At 36.5% G+C, this 20,762-nt stretch overlaps 1 protein-coding gene across 1 annotated transcript in view; it reads left to right on the forward strand.

Moving 5' to 3' along the window:
• Positions 1–20,762, forward strand: part of LOC134852187 (uncharacterized) — a 77,776-nt gene that overhangs the window by 31,719 nt on the left and 25,295 nt on the right. The window contains exons 16-29 of the mRNA XM_063868500.1: positions 5,630–5,901; positions 6,646–6,798; positions 7,121–7,399; positions 7,684–8,091; positions 10,968–11,179; positions 11,975–12,191; positions 13,317–13,493; positions 13,993–14,233; positions 14,782–15,027; positions 15,216–15,254; positions 15,337–15,424; positions 18,577–18,763; positions 19,229–19,417; positions 19,946–20,158. Of these exons, the coding sequence (XP_063724570.1) occupies positions 5,630–5,901; positions 6,646–6,798; positions 7,121–7,399; positions 7,684–8,091; positions 10,968–11,179; positions 11,975–12,191; positions 13,317–13,493; positions 13,993–14,233; positions 14,782–15,027; positions 15,216–15,254; positions 15,337–15,424; positions 18,577–18,763; positions 19,229–19,417; positions 19,946–20,158 (2,921 nt within the window). The remainder of the gene's footprint in view (positions 1–5,629; positions 5,902–6,645; positions 6,799–7,120; positions 7,400–7,683; positions 8,092–10,967; positions 11,180–11,974; positions 12,192–13,316; positions 13,494–13,992; positions 14,234–14,781; positions 15,028–15,215; positions 15,255–15,336; positions 15,425–18,576; positions 18,764–19,228; positions 19,418–19,945; positions 20,159–20,762) is intronic.

A 20,762-nucleotide genomic window follows, 5' to 3' on the forward strand; every position in this document is an offset into this window, starting at 1 on the left:
ATTGTACAGCATCATCATTTCGTAAGCATTATCATCGTACAGCATCATCATTACGTAAGCGCATTATCATTGTACAGCATCATCATTTCGTAAGCAATATCATTGTACAGCATCATCATTTCGTAAGCATTATCATCGTACATCATCATCATTTCGCAAGCGCATTATTCTTGTACAGCATCATCATTTCGTAAGCGTATTATCATTGTACAGCATCATCATTTCGTAAGCATTATCATCGTACAGCATCATCATTTCGTTAGCATTATCATTGTACAGCATCATCATTTCGTAAGCGCATTTTCATTGTACAGCATCATCATTTCGTAAGCATTATCATTGTACAGCATCATCATTTCGTAAGCATTATCATTGTACACCATCATCATTTCGTAAGCATTATCATTGTACAACATCATCATTTCGTAAGCATTATCATCGTACAGCATCATCAGTTCGTAAGCGCATTAACATTGTACAGCATCATCATTTCGTAAGCACTATCATTGTACAGCATCATCATTTCGTAAGCATTATCATTGTACAGCATCATCATTTCGTTTAAGCATTATCATCGTACAGCATCAACATTTCGCAAGCATCATGATCGTACAGCATCATCATTTCGTAAGCGCAATATCATTATACAGCATCAACAATTCGTAAGCATTATCATCGTACAGCATCATCATTTCGTAAGCATTATCATTGTACAGCATCATCAATTCGTAAGCATTATCATCGTACAGCATCATTTTGTAAGCGCATTATCATTGTACATCATCATCATTCCGTAAGCATTATCATTGTACAGCATCAACATTTTGCAAGCATCGTCATCGTACTGCATCATCATTTCGTAAGCGCAATATCATTGTACATCCTCATCATTTCGTAAGCATTATCATCATACAGCATCATCATTTCGTAAGCTTAATATTGTACAGCATCATCATTTCGTAAGCATTATCATCGTACAGCATCATCATTTCGTAAGCGCATTATCATTGTACAGCATCATCATTTCGTAAGCATTATTATTGTACAGCATCAACAATTTGCAAGCATTGTCATCGTACAGCATCATCATTTCGTAAGCGCATTATCATTGTACAGCATCATCATTTCGTAAGAATTATCATTGTACAGCATCAACATTTTGCAAGCATTGTCATCGTACAGCATCATCTTTTTAAAAACGCATCATCATTGTACAGCATCATCATTTCGTAAGCATCATCATCATTTTGTAAGCGCAATATCATTGTACATCCTCATCATTTCGTAAGCATTATCATCGTACAGCATCATCATTTCGTAAGCTTAATATTGTACATAATCATCATTTCGTAAGCATTATCATCGTACAGCATCATCATTTCGTAAGCGCATTATCATTGTACAGCATCATCATTTCGTAAGCATTATCATTGTACAGCATCAACAATTTGCAAGCATCGTCATCGTACAGCATCATCGTTTCGTAAGCGCATTATCATTGTACAGCATCATCATTTCGTAAGATTTATCATTGTACAGCATCAACATTTTGCAAGCATTGTCATCGTACAGCATCATCTTTTTAAAAACGCATCATCATTGTACAGCATCATCATTTCGTAAGCATCATCATCATTTTGTAAGCGCAATTTCATCGTACAGCATCAACATTTTGCAGGCATCGTCATCGTACAGCATCATCATTTCGTAAGCGCAATATCATTGTACAGCATCATCATTTCGTAAGCATTATCATCGTACAGCATCATCAATTCGTAAGCGCAATATCCTTGTACAGCATCATCATTTCGTAAGAATTATCATCGTACAGCATCAACATTTTGCAGGCATCATCATCGTACAGCATCATCAATTCGTAAGCGCAATATCATTGTACAGCATCATCATTTCGTAAGCATTATCATCGTACAGCATCATCAATTCGTAAGCGCAATATCCTTGTACAGCATCATCATTTCGTAAGCATTATCATCGTACCGCATCAACATTTTGCAAGCATTGTCATCGTACAGCATCATCTTTTTGTAAACGCATCATCATTGTACAGCATCATCATTTCGTAAGCATTATCATCGTACAGCATCATCATTTCGTAAGCGCAATATCATTGTACAGCATCATCATTTCGTAAGAATTATCATCGTACAGCATCATCATTTCGTAAGCGCAATATCATTGTACAGCATCATCATTTCGTAAGCATTATCATCGTACAGCATCATCAATTCGTAAGCGCAATATCCTTGTACAGCATCATCATTTCGTAAGCATTATCATCGTACCGCATCAACATTTTGCAAGCATTGTCATCGTACAGCATCATCTTTTTGTAAACGCATCATCATTGTACAGCATCATCATTTCGTAAGCATTATCATCGTACAGCATCATCATTTCGTAAGCGCAATATCATTGTACAGCATCATCATTTCGTAAGAATTATCATCGTACAGCATCAAAATTTTGCAGGCATCGTCATTGTACAGCATCATCATTTCGTTAGCGCAATATCATTGTACAGCATCATCATTTCGTAAGCATTATCATCGTACAGCATCATCAATTCGTAAGCGCAATATCCTTGTACAGCATCATCATTTCGTAAGCATTATCATCGTACAGCATCAACATTTTGCAAGCATCGTCACCGTACAGCATCATCATTTTGTAAACGCATTATCATTGTACAGAATCATCATTTCGTAAGCATCATCATCGTACAGCATCATCATTTCGTAAGCGCAATACCATTGTACAGCATCATCATTTCGTAAGCATGATCATCGTACAGCATCATCATTTTGTAAACGCATTATCCATGTACAGCATCATCATTTCGTAGGCATCATCATCGTACAGCATCATCATCATTTTTCTAAGAACTTTTTTTCTCATAACGAGGCCATACTGTGCATTTTGTGCGTTGTAAACGGATTACTCAGCAGGCCAAAATCAGATTTGTCGCGGAACTCGCTACAATGTTACTTTTCTCTGATCATCATTGCGATTTTGAATTCCGCAAACAAATAGCTTAAACACTGCGCCGCTCAAAGGTGCTCCAAAAATAGCGCAAATGCGGATTCCGGAACAATATTTGCGGAAACCGGAATAATTTGTTAAGTCCACAAAAAAATAATCAAATATAGCTATAGTAAAGTTGAGTAGTTGCTGAATCCGCAACTGTAAGCGGAATCCGCAAATGTAAGCAAAATTTGCAAATTGTAAGAGGAATCCGCATTTTCTTGTGGATTCCAGTAACATAATTTTACGTCTTGAAACTAAATTTTTAAATTAAATCTACTTTCGTCGGTTATCATTAAGACTGTACAATAGTTCAATCTCATTTACTGCCAACAGTTCGAACTTAACGAGCTCATTCTCAAACATTGAAAGAATGAACCTCTTTCCAATCTCAAATACTGAAAGAATGAACACCTTTTCGATCTCAAGTAGTGAAAGAATGAGCATCTTTCCGATTTCAAATACTGAAAGACTGAACCTCTTTCCAATCTCAAATACTAAAACAATGAACACCTTTTCGAACCCAAATACTGAAAGAATGAGCATCTTTCCAATTTCAAATACTGAAAGAATGAACCGCTTTCCAATCTCAAATAGTGAAAAAATGAACACCTTTCCTGTCTCGAATACTGAAAGAATGAGCTTTTTTCCAACCTCAAATGCTGAAAGAACAAAAAAAAAAACTGAGAAGAACCACTTCATAGGTTATAGTGCCCTTATTTATTTTTTAAACGAAAGGAGTACCTCGACGATTTCAATTGAAAGTAAAGTTGGTTTAAAGGTGATATTTGGATTCCACTAACAATAGTTAAATCCTTGCTTTTAAAGTCTTAATTTAGCAGATAATATTTCTAGCAAAAGCTTTTAGTTTTTCACGCAAGGATTGTTCATTTCAGTATAGGAAACAAAACTACGATCCAGTTATAATTATGGAATTCGCTCCCAATGTAGGAGTCAGCTTAGATTTTGCGAAATCCGCTGATAGTTGCGGAATCCGAACAACCAGCTATATTCTTTTTTTTTGTGGAAATCGCTACAAAGCAAATGTGCCCACAAAATTTATGGTACACGCATTTTTACCCGTAATCCACGGAAATCGTGTAAGTAGAATCCACTCACATTTGAGAACACATTTAAAGTCTTGTCTCTGGAATCAAAAAATACACAGACAAAAACTTGTGCGCCTATCCAGTGCACAGTCTAGCCTCGTAAGATTTTTGAAATGAGAAGGACTAGGAAGGAACTTTGACCTAAGGTATGTTTTTTGTTTATTTTCCAACCAATTTTTCTATCTCAAGGAAAGCTCGAAACGGGTCCAGAAGAAGTCATATTACAGCCCGTTTCTCACAGTATATCTGAAAAAATTGGTAAGAAGCTGACTTCTTGATTTTAATTCTATTATTTTACTACAAATGCTCATCGTGCCAGCTGTTATGTCATTATTTTGCTATTTTTCAAGTGATTCAGTGTTTTTTTTTTCTAAAAAAAGACAGTCAGAAAAAAAGAAACATGCAACTAAATCGTAGATATCCATCATGGTAAATCGGATTTTGAGCTAAACGCTGTTTAGAGAACAAAAAATGGTTAATATAAATCAGATTTTGAGCTCAAAAATTTTCTATAAAATCGAATAAAAGAATCATTCTAAGCCCAATTCCGAGCAAGTTGCTATATAACAAATCAAGAAATTAGTCGATATAAATCAAATGACAACCTAAGTCAATCCAAACTGGATCGAAGTTTGAACTAATTGGTTTTTTTTATTATACTACCAGACGCTATGGATGTAAATTTAAAAAGGAATAGCAACGAATAAGTGTAACAAAAACTCAAATTGATGAAATCAAAAAGTTCGCAAAAAAATTGATTTGAATCATCTTAAATTTGTTTTAATCCCTTGAAAAAAAAACTAAATAAACTTACAACTGAACAGCATTGAGTTGAATTGATTTAAAATCAATTTGGGTTGATTTTTTTTAGCTGGGACTAAAGATCAATTTAAATCGACTTTAAATTGATCCAAATCAAACTTCAATTTTTCTATTCAGTCTTCATAGTTTTTCCATGCTTAAATCGATCTCAATTTAATCTACATTTTTGTTTCACGCTAAAATTAGTTGTAAATCATTTTTTTTTCAGTGCGTGTAGGAATTCATTTAAGCCCACAAATTGATAGGTTTCAAACGCACTATTCTCTCCGTCAATCTTATGGCTTTAAGTTGTTGGTTATTATTTTGTTCAGCCAGCACAGCCAGCGTCTGAAGAAAACTTTCGTAAGTGCAATGAAAAAAAGCCATTTCAACGCTTTTAAGAAAAACAGGCAGATAAACGATTAAATTAATCTCATTTAGAACTCCATCTCTTTTGATTTAAGTCGCGCAGGTCGCGGTGGTTTTTTTCAGTCGCGCTGGTCTTCAATTGCCAAGTTTCGGTCGCGCCGGTCTGGAATTGCCAATATAAAGTCGCGCCGGTCTGGAATTGCCAAATTTGAGTCGCGCCGGTCTTTTCTTAAGTCGCGGACCTCGACCCGGGTTGATAACTACAATTGAACTAAATTATTCATCTGAAATTGAATGAATGTGTTTAGAAACGAGGTCTACTGCAATTCTAAGAACTACACTTACAAACTGATATCGTCGGAGCCGAAGTCAATTGCAGCCTACACCAACGCACAGAGACCTGTGCTGTCTCTCTACACAAACCCCCTTCAACCCCCTGCCGTGTCTGTCAACTTCTTTCTGCCTCTGGGGACGGAGGGCTACTCATTCCAGCTGGAGCGAAACGGAATCGATATTCCATCCATCACAAATCCGTTCAATGATGTGAATTTGGAACCAGCCACTGAGTACACATACAAAGGTAACTAAATGCGGAGCAATAATTAAGTGGCCCTTAATTTAGTTTCTATACCTTGTGGTCTGAAGAAACTTTTTCCATTCTAGTAATACTCCCGAAAATTGAATGTAGATCTGAATCAAGTAATCAACAGTAGTTGGTTATGAACTAACGGGTTATTTATATAATTTGTTAACACTTAATGTTAATGTTCAACAGTTTTTTGAATATTGCACTATGATCTTTTGATCGGTACTTTTTACATGCTTTAGGATAATTTTCATCGTCTTGCAGCTAGCTAAAACAGCTCTAAACAATAAAAGTTTAACATATCGCCCAAAATTTCAAAGTGATTTGCGCTCTGACTTTTAAGGCATTGATGAAGTGGTTTTAAATCCATTTTTGCCGCATTTTGAAAACCGTTGTTTTCTTCTAGTTCTATCTGAATAGCTTAAGAAGAGAATGAATTGAATGCAGCTGTCTTGTTCCATTTTGTCGACTTATTTTAGAGATTTTTTCGGCATAGGGTGGGTTGTTTTTGCGCGACGATTATGAGTTCCTCGAGGAAAGAATGACTACCTCGAAGAAAAATCATAAGGAATCAACTAACAGCCAATTAATATATTGATGAGAATGTTTCGAACTACTTGCACAAAAGCCAATTGCTCATATTAGAAACACTCAATTGGTGGTTCATTTAATTTTAAATCTGTGCAAAAACTTGGAAGCACTTGACTTCCACTGAATTTTTTGTGTGTTTGCTTGTAGGACACTTAGTTGGCCACAGTGGGTCGGAGAGTCCTGTGAGTCAGGAGGTGGTTATCTGCACCCATCCTGACAAAGTGGTCAACCTGAGACAGACAGGAGCCACCACCACCACAGTCACAGTCGCTTGGGACGCTTCTGCATACCAACCCAGTGGTCAGTCCAAACTATAAGTGACCATTTTTTTAAAATCTGATAAAATTTAGTGACATTCAGTGATTTTTATTTTAAGAAGCGTTTAATGTACAAATGGCGAATAAATCGGTTAAATTTGTTGTCGGTAAGAAACTGTTTTTAGTCAACAGTCAGCCGATTTTATGCACGCAAACAAAATGGCTCTTCAAGTTTTTGAACTGAATAAATATTTTCTAAAATTGAGAAGCGTATATAAATTGGGTGCATGTTTAATGCCTAAAATGTGACCTAGGTTTATTTGAGAGAGTTCCTGTGGATGAGTTTCTGTTTTTTTAATTAACAGGTTACTACGCAATGCTGCACAATCTGACCGATGATTTCGTGACTGGAGTCGACGCCTCTGCCACCGCAAGCAGACTCAGTTGGATGTCCTCGACGTCCTCTCTTTCTGCCCGAATAGGCGTGAACACCTTCACGGCCACGCTGAATTCATTCGACGGAGCAGCTATGAATCCGGCACAACATTTTGTAGTGGGACTGTTGTCTTGTTTGGACTGCACCGAGACGGACTCGGCCGCACTTGTCGCGGATGACTCACTGGTCGCTTCGGGTCAGACTTTGGGTACGATTAGGCTGATTTTTGTTTTTATGTTGTATGACTACGTTTCTGCTCAACCTTTTACTCATACACTACTCATTTCTCTGAATTTGATGAACCAATTCAATAAGATTAGAAAAACGGATTCTTAAATTGCTGCATCAACATTTTTGAGACGCAGTAGCACTTTTGAAAACCTGTTGTTCTTATGATGTTTCAAGATAATTCAAAATTCATTAAAAAAGGTTACCGATATCAAATTTATAGGGAGTTTTTGTGAAGAAAATGCTTACAACTACCTATTTCAGCCCATGAATTATGCAGCAACTTCGCGACAATCACCGTCTATACGAAACCAGAAACACCTGCATGCATCGCGCATACAATTGGCACGAATGAGATTCAACTCAACGCCACTCTGAATGATCTAGATTTGAACCCTGCTACAATTTACTTCAAACGAAGTGGTATTGGAGGCTACATTGTCTCGGACTTGACCTTGAGTGACCTCCCGTATTCGGACACTCGTACTTTGGTTCCTGGCAGAGAGTACACGTACACTGTGACCAGCCAGATTGGAGGATTTGAGAGTGCCAGTTCAACTTGTGCTCAGTGCACGAAGCCTAATCCGCCCGAGAACTTCGACGGGTCTTTCCAGGATGACCAGGCCGTTAGAGTTACTTGGGATGCCTCAGGCATCAACGGAGACTTCGACTGTGAGTCTATCATCATAATGTATAATGAGTTTGAAATTTTGTTTCCCAAGACCTACGAATAGTTGCCTACGAATCGCGAGTTTTTGAACCCAATTTAATGAAAAATTAGCTTTACCTTTACCCATACCAACTTTCTTGGCCTTGCCAGAAAAATTGAGCTTAAGCTCTGCTATGTTTCTATTTGTTACTCAACATAGTTGAATTTGTTTCAATAATCGGCTACAGGTAATTTTTTTTAACGACTAGGAATTTTTGTGTTCAGAAATTTTGTAGTTCATCATGTTTTTTCAAGTGTATATTTTGTTATAAGCCATGTTGACATTGCAGTATTTTAATATTCGAATTTTTGGGCAGCATTTTGAGACCTTTCAGGGTCCATTTGCTGCCCTCTTGGAGTTGAAATGAGGGTTCTCGAGAGGGGGCAGATTTTCAAAAATTTTCAGGAAATCTGTCGTTCGTTTTTTTGTCGAGCTCTCCCAAATCATTAAAAAATTTTGTCGAGCTCTCCCAAAGCATTGAAAAAATTTGCTTCGGCTGAATGTTTTGCAACGCAGGCAAAATTTTGAAAAAATTGGCCAAAAAAGGCGTTTTTAAGCACTTTTCGGAAAACTTTGACCAAAAATTCTCATTTTATTGGCGCGCGCTCGCCCTCAAAATTAGTATATAATGGCGCCAAAAATTGATATCTCAAAAAAGTACGATGAGGGGACCCGTTGGGTCGGCAGGGGGTCGAATCCATGAGCGTATTTTACTTTTGATCATTTTTAGGAAAATTACAGTGTTTTGAAAATTTACAAATACAAATGCCAAAATCTAATGCAAGCTATTTCCCAAGTGTCAATTAATGCGTAGCGTCGACGTTGATAGAATTCGACTCACACATCCCCCGGGTTGATCAAAGATACTAATCATACAATTTTCAGATATGGAAAAATCCTTATTATACAGTTTTCATGCAAATCCAAAAGTACAGAATTTTGCTTGAAAGGTTTCCTTCTGATTAAGGAGTTTTCATTTATTGAAATTGCATGATTTGCGTTTTTCTACTGACCAAAACATATTTTTGTTTTTGGTCAGTGGAAAAGCGACAAACACCTTGATTACACAAAGCTAGGTTCACCAAAGGATTAACAATCTTGCTTGTACAATGCTTTGGAAACGACGAGAGTTTAGATGTCGCACACGGGCAGTATTATGAAAATAGCAAATTTGTTAGTTTTTCCGAACATCATCAAAGGTTCTAATTTGTTGAGCTTAAAACTTTTACCAATCATACATTGGCCAAGATATTCAAAATATACAAATAAGTAGGCTTTTTGAGCGTTTTACAAAAAAAATATCTAAAAAACGGAAAATTTAATCCAAATTCTGTGTATCCAGTTATGCACACGAAATTTAAATTGTGCCTGCTAATTTTGTTTTGCAATTGAAAAAATGCAACACATTTGTAAAAGTAATTCCAAACTATTTTTTAAAAATTTTGGCGCCGCTATCAAAAAATTGCTAGTCATACAATTATAATTTTATGGATAAGGTAGGATTAGCATTTTTTGCTGAAAAATTTTTTTTTGTTCCGACCTCTCAAAGTGGGAGGAAATTAAAATTCGGTTGTATTCCTTTTTTGTTTTCTACTAAAAATCAGGTACCTAAAATTATCATCGGAATGCGTTGAGTGATATATCATTTTAAAGCCTTTTCTGTCGTGATTCAAACGAAATTTTAAAATTCTAAAACATTTTTCCCAGTGTCGAGAAAAACTGGTTTGATTTTTTTTATATTTTTTGATTTTTTCAGGCGAATATAGCGAGCGAGCAGGCTTATAATTGTTAGTTTTGAATTTTAAAGCTAATTTTTTAGTTTTACACAAGTGAATTTGTTAACAAGAACCTTTTTAGCGCTTTCTTGCAAATAAAAGCTTAAAAACAAATTAAAAGTCTTTCATTAAGATTTTTTTACCAGTCCAGAAACAAAAGTCAACGCAATTTGAAAAAAAAATGTGTTTTTTTTTAATTTGGCTGGAACATTCTGTGCTACTTGCACAGCAACCTGCTATCCTCGTTTATTTATGGTGATACACCGAACTTTATGCTAAAACAAGAATAAAGTTCTGTTAAATTTCGGTGTTACTATTTTCGCAAAACCGCATGAAATTTGTTTCATTAGGACTTTTTCGTAGATTCAAGTTCTGGAGTTGCATGATTGGCAAATTTTGTCGATGGAGGTCAACCCGGGCCATTTCCTCCCACCGCCGACACAAGTAGATTTTGTGGGTGAACCATGACTTTTACAATGTTGATGATGAAGATCTAATAAGTTTGGAATTCCCTAATTACCATGAATGCCAATTTTCAAAATAATTGGGAAGTGCTATTGTAAGTTTGACTAGATAAGAACGAATTTAAGCAGGGGCACAACAGCGGTTCGCCGTGATGGGCTGTACAGCTCGTATGTTGGTCCTATCCCTCGTGGATAAATGATCTTAAATTTTAAATGGAATTGAGGCAAGATATTTTGGCTCATTGGTGCGTTAGTAGACGTAAAGATAAACATATCATATAGCGTGTGATTTTTTTTGCATTTCTTGATTATTTTTTGCTTCGAACACTGTTTCATTGAGGTTAAAAAGCGGTCAATAGGGAGGATGTTCACTTAGTTCTGAATATGAGTTCGAATTTTCAACAAGCAGAATGGAGCATTTTACTTGCAGTTCTTAGCAAATTTAATCTAAATTGAAAACTGGGGTGAATGATCTTAACTTGTTCTATCCGGGGGTGGGGGAGGGGGGATATGTTAACTTGTTTCTTACAATCTTTATTTCGAACTCAGGGAATAATAATTTAATGTGCCATCTTATAAAGCAGTGTGAATTATTTCAGCTTTCGAAGTGTCCAAGGAGGACGAGGCTTTTACAGCCGTCACGCCCACCACTCAACTGTTCTATGATTGGACTGGACTCAACCCCTCCACCTGCTACAAGTTCCATGTGCGCACTAAAGTAGACTGTGTCGCCAACTCCAACACACCCGTCTACTCTGATACACTCACCATACGCAAGTGCACTCGACCCTCCCAGTGTCAACTCACTAAGGTAATCTGCCACCCAGAGTATCGCAGTACTTGAAGGGTAACATTTGCAACTCAATGGATAGGACTCCATTAAAAAATATTTTTTATTCACTCTAACCAAACTAACTCAACTTTTTGAAGTGTTAATTGTTCAAAATTTTGAGGGAGACGGTGGCCTATGAGAAAAAAGGTTCTTAAAAAAAGATGATTTGTTGATCGTAATCAATAACAGTGGACGAATCATACTATTACTATTTATAAGGCTTGATCCCGTCATCTGCAGGTTCTATGTTACAAGTCCACTGCCCGTTTCTTGGGGCCGACCAATTTGATTTACTTAAGTCTCCTTGAAAAATAAATAGATCTGCTGTTCGCCAAAAAATCAAGATGTCAAAAATTGATTTTTTAATGAAAAATGATAAACACCTTGTTAGCTTTCTTAACTCTACAAGTGTAAAAAAGCAGGTAAAATTTTGCGTGCTTAGCTACTTTTAATCAATGGTTCTTCTGCTTCAATTAGGACTTTTTTAAACCGACCAGATTGATTTTCCTAGCACGGTCAAAATGTCGTTTTTGGGCATTTTTGGAAAATTTTGACCAAAAAATTGCTTCCCTTCAAAAGTATCATAAATTAGCACCAAAGGCGCCTTAAGAAAAATTTTAGTGTTGGTCGACCAAAAAGGAATGTCATAAAACTACCAAATAGGGAACTATTTGGTTGGTGCGTGGGCCGAATCTCTGAGGGGGGATGCGGCAATTGAGGTGGATCTCCTCACTAAATCCGCGCCTGGTTTCAATGATTCCTTGGGCTTTTTAGGTATCGCCTGTTGACCTCTCGGAGGGTGGATACTCGCGTAAACTGGAGCTGAACTTCACTGTGAACTATGAGCACTCCTACAAGATCTTCAAGTCGGGTGAGGCTGAGACACTCTACGAAGAGATCGCCCAGGTGCAAGATGACTCAGGTGTATATCTGGACACAAATGTTCTATCCGGAGTGGGCTACTGCTACAAGTGCACTGCCATTGCCAATGGTAAGAACCTTCTTTCAAACGGTTTTTGATGAGTGTGAAAAAGTAGTAATAATTGAGGTTTCTTCGATTCGCAGAGGTTATATGAAATGCCAGCAGGCCTGTCGAAGCATAGTCTGTCTCTTTAAAATAGTCAAAGCACCCTCAAAAAAAGTTAAGGAAATTTACCTTGAAAAATTCCCTAAAACACCTTAACAATTAAGGCAAATTTGCACTACCTTAAGTACGCCTTAGCTTACCTTAAAACACCTTAAAAATTAAGGCAAATTTGCACTACCTTAAGTACGCCTTAACTTACCTTAAAACACCTTAAAAATTTACCTTAACAAATACCTTAAAAATTTTTATCGGTAAATTTACCTTAAAAATTTACCTTACAAAATTAGGTAATTAACCTATATTTACCTTAACATTAAAAACACAAAAAGTAAGGTAAAAACCTTAATTCTCTTCATTTTTAAGGATTTTTGTATATACCTATATACATAGAAACCTTTGTTCCTTAAATGATTGAATTGAAATTTTGACCGGTTGACTACGAAATCCAATGTTTATCTTAAATTCCCTCATTCCTAATTAGTTAAATTCATTCCTAAATTTTTAAGTTAAAGTTAAGGTTAAGTTAAGGTAAGTTACCGATATTCAGTTAGGGTAAATTTTACTTTAATAATTTTTTAAGGTAAAGTTAAGGTAATGTTAAGGTAAATTTTACCTTATTTTTTTTAAACTTAACTTATTTAGGGTAATTTTACCTTAACAATTTTTTGAGTGCATGAACAGACCAGAACTGGGCGTTATTACATTAGTGCATGGGGCCTCTTTTCTAATATACTTCCATTAGGTGTACTTTTTTCGTTAACTTAGCTAACTAGCTTGTTCGAATTGGATATTTTGTAATTCTATTGCGTTGATGCGCAAAAATTTTGAATGTTTGTGCTCGGATGCTCTTTATCACGAAAAATTTCTACTTTTAAGCAAGCAGGTTAGTTATACAAGTTTAACTAAGGTAGGGCTATTTTAGTAGAGCTCACCGTCAAAACCCCTGCTTGAAAATCCTGTAAAGTTGTGTTGATAATATCCCTGAGATTCTCAAACAAATCATAATCACTTCAAACTTCATTTAATCAGGAATTGAGAGCATCAGATCAACCAGTATCTGTTCGTGCAGTCTGCCAGCTGCTCCCGCCGATTTGACCTTCAATGCTCTCTCAGACAGTTCCATAGAGCTGGCCTGGGCGTTCCCAGACAGCAACGGACGGTACACCGACTTCGAAATCACACACGATCTACACACTACTACTGCCAGTTGGTTTTTGTCTCATTTTAATTTTTTTTGAGGCAAAATCTCATTTTTATTTTTTAAAGGCGAAATTGTAGCTCATGGAAGCTTCATAGAGCCTCGACGTAGATTTCAACATTTCTAAACTTTGGAGCTAAGCTTAATTGGCGTACCATTTTTAGGTCGACCAAATTGATTTTCAGAGTTCTCCCAAAGAATTAAAATTTTTGAAAAAACAGGCCAAAAAGGCATTTTTAGGCACTTTTTGGAAAATTTTGACCAAAAAATTGCATTTTTTCGGCGCGCGATCCCCCTCAAAAATTAGTATTTATTGGCGCCAAAGGCGCCTTTAGAAAAATTTCAGGGTCATCGCCAAAACTATATATCTCAAAATAGTACAAAGGGGGACCGGGCGTACATGTGTTTTTTAAAATAAATACCAAGTTTGCACTTTTTGCAGGAAAATCAGAAAACAATATCGGAGTCGTTCGCAAAATTCATTATTTCCTTCTGCCGATTTTTCAGTGACGAGCAATACGTTCACTTACACCTGGAACACGAATCTTCTACCTGGATCCGCCTACAAGTTTTACATCCGAACCCATTTGGACTGTACAGCCGCCAGTCCAGATATCGACCTCTACTCGCGATGGTCTATGGTGCAGGCCTACACGGAACCGTCGACACCTCTGTTGTATCCGAATGTGTCGGACACGAATACGATCACCCTGCAAGTGGCCAATGCCTCCAGCTATGATTTGATAAGGTGCGCAAATTTCATATACAACAGCCACAAATCATCTGTTATTCTCAGACTCCAGTGTCAATTAGAATTTGTAGAGTAAATTCTACAAGCAAATCGCAAAGATGTGATTAATTGATACTAAAAATTAGCGGTATTTCAGGTGTCAATATTCCTAAATACATAGAAACTCTGTCCTTTTATGCCATTCAGATCTTCAAAATAATTTAGAAAAGGGAATCGGAAAAGAACCGACTCCTGTTAGGACTAGAAAAAGAACGTTTCGACTGCTAATTTCACCATATGAACTTTTTTTATGACGAGAGTACAAACGCAGTCAACTTTTACACAGTCCCAAATAATGATAATTTTCAATCATCTTCAGATTCAGTTTTCTGTTTGAAGGCAGAGCAGCAAATAAAAAAGAAAACCTGTAAAGCAACTTGAACTGAAGTTTTTTTTTTTAATTTAATACCATTTTGTGCTTTGTTTCGTCATTTGAAAATGTTTTTTTTTGTGCGAAGTGTTATCAGTCGTGCAACTTGAGTTTAAATGACCTCTTTTGTCTTCAGGCTATTCCAAAATGGCCTTGAACTTCTGCCGGTGCCCGCATCCTGGCCCCATCGGGTCACCAATTTGACCCCTGGAACCTCCTACGCTTTCTACGCAGTGGTGCAGATCAACGGTCTCTCGGCTCAGAGCAATGAAGTCACCTTCTGCACGACTCCGGAAGTGCCGACTGCCGTGCACACGACTACCAGGCATTTCTACGGGTTCGAAGTGATCTGGAATGCACCGTCTGCGGGAGACTTTAGCGGGTCGGTTCTGAAATTATTTAGATGAATATTTTCCTTGCTGCCACTTGTATAATTTAGTGCTAATTGATCGAATGCTTGAAGTTTTAGCGACTAGACATTAGGGCAATTATATCAGATTTTTTGTCACATCGCCCAAAGTTCTGCGTATGACTAATCCGTAACTGTAATTTGAAAACTTTTGTTTGCAGGTACGAAGTATGGACGAATGCCAATGTGTCATCCCAATGGTAATTGTAGACTTCGAAAATTTGCTCAAAAGGTAAATTCGGTTATGTACAATTTCAATTTAATGCTCATTTGTTACTTCAGGTTCAACGTAACCCCTATAATGTCAGGCGGATCCATGAGCACAAATCTGAAATTCTACAATTTTGACGTCGATAAAGACTTCTCTTTCGTAAGTTATCCTCAATTTTACGAGAAAGAAGGAAAGAAAGAAATTTATTTCTCCAAATTATTTCAAAAATAAGAAATTTTGACAAAATAACAGTAAATAAAACAATAGCACCACATTTTATGAAAAAAGTTTCGGAGGGGACAGACAACGGAACTTTTGTCCACTTTACAGTCTGTGCTATGATACTTTATTATGTATACTTTCAACATTTCGTAAGAGAGAATAAATTAGGTTTATTCATATTTTTTTTGCCTCAGAAAAAAATACTCAATAAAACCGACATTTGATAGGAGCACAGCCAAGCAAATTTATATTGAGCTCTCAGCGCCTAAATGGAGTGAACCCGAGTTGAAGTGAAAGTCAGCAGTGATTGAATAAATAACCAGCAAATGATATTTTTTTCTAAAAACACCAAAATGGAGTGTTTTTTTTTGTTTTCCCATTTTTTGTTGATTCAGACAGAAAATCTCTATGAGAAATTTAGGTGAGGAGACTTTTCTGCACAATCGCGATTTGTAGCTGTCAAAGGAATGGTAGCTCAAATTCAAAGTTAAAGGGAAAAGAAAAAACATCAATTTACTCTTACGCGGAATTGAATAACTTAGTTTCAAACGCAGTTTCAAACGCGTTTTGCTGTTTTGACACCATTGTTGATTCCGAGAAATGCATGGGTTCATTGTTAATTAAAAATTAATTTCAAAGATAACAAGACTGCTCGTATCAGGGCAAAGCCCTCAATGTTCCGACTGCCTTTTATGGTCTATGAAGCAGTAATAACTTGAAAAAACTTAATGTAAAAAAATAAATAAATTAAATTTTTTTTTAATTTGAGATTTTTTGTGAAAATTATCCCCCCAAACGCCATATAAAGTACAAAATGATAAATTTCGCTTCTAGTAACGAATCCATTATGGCAAATAAGCTTCCTTCAACCAATTTGGAACGATTTCTAAGACGGATTAAATCTCCGCTTACTCTTTAATAGCGCGAAATATATCGCGCGTTAATTGTCCCAAATTGGCCAAATTGCCAATCTTTAAACCCCCATAACTTTATGAAAAATGATCACAGGTGAAATATTTTTTCAAATTTGAGCTCAGGACAACAATACCTTTTGAATGATAAAAAAAAATTTTGTCAAAAATGGTTAGTTAAAAAGTCGAAATTTGTCTGAAGAAAAAAAAAACCCACCCCGAGCACAAATATTCCGTTACTTTCGTATCGAAAGTCGGGACAAAAATATTCGAGTTAGTTCTTTGTGCTGCTATATGCAACTGTTTTTTTCAGCGGGATAGTATTCGTCATAACTGGTTCTTCAGTTATGAAATTCAAGTCGTCAGGTTGAACCCAATTCACCTGAAAAGTTTATAAGTGTGAGCACTTCACAATTTTTAAGAAGGTTATTGTTCTGACTTTCGATACGAAAGTAACGGAATATTTGTGCTAGGGGTGGGTTTTTTTTCAGACAAACTTCGATTTTTTAACTAGCCATTTTTGATGGAATTTTTTTATATCATTCGAAAACCATTGTTGTCCTGAGCTTGAATTTGAAAAGATATTTCACCTGTGATTATTTTTCGTAAAGTTATGTGGGTTAAAAGATTGCCATTTTGACCAATTTGGGACAATTAACGCGCGATATAGTTCGCGCTATTAACGCGTAAGCGGAGATTTAACCGTCTTAGAAATCGTTCCAATTTGGTTGAAAGAAGCTTATTTGCCCTAATTGATTTGTTACTAGAAGCGAAACTTATTGTTTTTCATAGAAAAAATTTCAAAGTTTACAAAATAAAAATGTTTGTTTTCTTTTATTGTTCCGACTTTCGATACGAAAGTAACGGAATATTTGTGCTCGGGGTGGGTTTTTTTTTCTTCAGACAAATTTCGACTTTTTATCTAGCCATTTTTGACAGAATTTTTTTATATCATTCGAAAGGTATTGTTGTCCTGAGCTCAAATTTGAAAAGATATTTCACCTGTGATCATTTTTCGTAAAGTTATGGGGGTTTAAAGATTGCCATTTTGGCTAATTTGGGACAATTAACGCGCGATATATTTCGCGCTATTAACGCGTAAGAGGAGAGTTAATCCGTCTTAGAAATCGTTCCAAATTGGTTTACCGAAGCTTATTTGCCATAATTGATTTGTTACAAGTAGCGAAATTTATCCTTTTGTATTTTATATGGCGTGTGGGGGGATGGTTTTCATAAAAATTTTCAAATTTTAGAAAAAAAAAATTTCATTTTGTTTTATTACTTTTAATTTTCTAATGTTATTACTGCTCCATAAACCTTAATAGGCAGTCGGAACATTCAGGGCTTCGCCCTGATACGAGCAGTCTTGTTTCATTTAATGTTTTTATTTTGTTTATGTTATTACTGCTCCATAAACCTTTAAAGGCAGTGGGAACATTCAGGGCTTCGCCCTGATACGAGCAGTCTTGTTCAACTTTGCTTTTACAAAAAGGAACTTCCAATCCAACATTCTGTTTGAATAACGCCTAATGATCCGCGCAGAATTAATAGTACGCCTAATGGTCCGCGCATTAATGATCCTAGCAGAAAAAAAATTATCGTTCAAAGCCAAGTCTGACTGAAGCCGATTGTTTGAGTGCAATACAAACTTTAATAGCTCATAGACATGTAGTTCGTATATAGTTGGAAAACCGTTTACACGATTTTGTTTCCTTTCCTCAGTGATTTGACCACGTGTCGACTTAAATATTTGCCCCTTTGTACTATTTTGAGATATCCATTTTTGGCAGATTGACCTTAAAAATTTTCTGAAAGCCTATTTGGCGCCAATATATACTAATTTTGAGATTTTAGTCAAATATACGCTTTTTTTGGTCGAATTTTTTCAAAAAGTGCTTAAAACCGCCTTTTTGACATGTTTCTTAAATATTTCGCCTGCAGCGCAGAAAGTTTGGTCGAAGTTAGCTCTTTATGAGGATTTCGGAGAGCTCAGAAACTCAATTTGGTCGACCTAAAAGAAAAAAAGTACCTCGAGAAAATCCCCCTTGAGAAAATCCTAGATCCGCGCCTGTGAAAAATAAATGTTTTTCAAAATAAATTGCCAGTAAATAAATATAGAGCAACTAGATGCAATTTACAGTTTAGACCAAGTGAAATTTGTTTTTTTTTTCTCATCAGACCCCGGGTTCGGGAGACAACGCGCCAGGCATCGCTCCCCCCTTCATCCAACTGAGTGGTATCGAGTCAGGTGGAAGTTACAATGTGAAAGTGCATGCTTACAAGTCGTGCATGGTCACAGCACCCGATGGATCCACGTCTAATGAAATGTTTTACAGTGAAGATGTGTCAACTGAAGCTTATGTTGGTAAGTGCTTGAACCTTCAAATTGATTCTTATTCTTAGTCAAAAATCAGTAGCTGACCAGCTGACTAAACAGAACAATTAGATCCAAGAAAAATGGGAGATTTTCACAAATTTGCATGAGGAAATGTAAAAGTTTGAACTAGAAACTTTCTGTGTTTCTGAATCGATTTAGCTTGTTTCTATTTTGTAGCTCTTCCTGTAGCTCTTACAAAAAACTTTAGAAACAGCTTTTTTTCTTGCTTGTCTTCAGTGTGGAACAAATCTGGCACGTTTCGCGCCTTCGTCATTTCGTCCCAAATTTATTACTGGTCTTTGTGTAAAAGATATGAGGGGCAAAATTTGCTCCTAAATTAAGAGGGGCGAAATGTGTGAAGACTGTCACGAACGACTCTTCATGAATGAGTTCAATGAGTAAGGTAGCTTGATGATCAAATTTTAAAACAAAAGAATGTTTTTTTATCTTCAGGTGCTCATCCAGTGGTGAAGATAGACGCCCAGTCCATATCCCAGACGGAGATCCAGCTGAGTTTCGATGACCTGTCCAGTCAAGTGGAGGCAGGCACTACATTCACTATCTACCGCTACAATGGACAGAACATGTTGGATGCCACATTCAATCACGTGACCCTTGATGACCTGCCAATGAGAGATGAAGGTTACCACAAATAACTAACCGACTCTGCACTCTTGAAATTGTTCTCATATGTTTTATTGCGCGATATGTTTCATAATTGCGCGAATTTTACTCTCTTGGTTCTTTTGTACGAGAATTAAATTGAGACGGTTTATTCACAAGAGAACGGACCAATACGCGAGCTGCTTAGCTCATCACGGAGAAACGCTGTTGTGCCCTGCTTCTGGGCTAATAATGTTGCCTCAGTATGCAGCCCAGAACCCTCAAGCAACGAGTAGGGACCATGGTTGGCCTCGAACATCCGACCTTTCGATTGAGAGATTTAGATATAACCACGTGTGACCTCGAGAAATTATTAAGAGTCAACTAACATTCCAAACAAACAAAAGGAAAACAATTGCAAGAAGAATTTGTTTGTTTTTCATCAAAATTTTCTATCTTGAAGGCTATGCTCGTGGAAAAGTTTTAAAATGGCAAATTTATTTACTTTCAAGGTTGCAGGCTTAAAATTTCTAAATTAAATGTTGATTTGAATCGGCTTGTTTTCAGGTCTCGACCCGGCCAGTTTCTATTATTATACAATCAGTGTGCACCTACACAATGTCACAACTGACGATGACAGCAGAAATGCTCTGATCGAGGACTACTTGAACGCCACCCAGTCTCTGAGCACGTTTCATCTGGACTACCCAGCTGGTCCAGAGGTCTCCGCTGACAAGTCCATCAGTTTCTACTACTACAAGGAGAGATCTGCGTGCACTTGTGAGAGAAGCTCATTTTGTTTCTTTTTCAAGATAAGAAAGACCAGAACTTACTGAAAAAAAACTCTAGAATTCTAGAAAAGATGAATCACTCTTAGAAAAGCCTAAAAAAATTTTAGAAAACTAAAATACTTGCTATAAATTTCTGAAGTATTTCTGAAGTATTTTTAGAAGTATTCTGAAGAGTTTTCTGAAATATTTTTAGGCTTTTCTAAGAGTGATTCATCTTTTCTAGACTTCTAGTTCTAGTCGAGTTTTTTTCAGTAAGTTCTGGTCTTTCTTATCAATTTTTTTCTTTAAAACTATTATAGCCTATAATAGTTTTATAGAAAAAAATTGTTGCTACCAGAGATAATTACGTAAATCAAGTCATTAAATAAGCATAAATGCTTGTGTTTTAATTATAGATTTGGTTTTAAAAGCCTTTTTATTAGGCCAGGGGCGGATTTTAGGATTTTCTCTAGGGGGGGGGGTGGATTTTCAAAAACTTTTCGTTTTTCGAAAGTTTGTCGACGAACTTTTTTTTAGGTCGACCAAATTGGTTATCCGAGCTCTCTCAAAGCACTTAAAAGCCCCTGTTTCGGCCAAAGTTTCTGTGCCGCAAC

This window comes from Symsagittifera roscoffensis, chromosome 1 (assembly GCF_963678635.1).
Source record: "Symsagittifera roscoffensis chromosome 1, txSymRosc1.1, whole genome shotgun sequence".
NCBI lineage: Eukaryota > Metazoa > Xenacoelomorpha > Acoela > Convolutidae > Symsagittifera > Symsagittifera roscoffensis.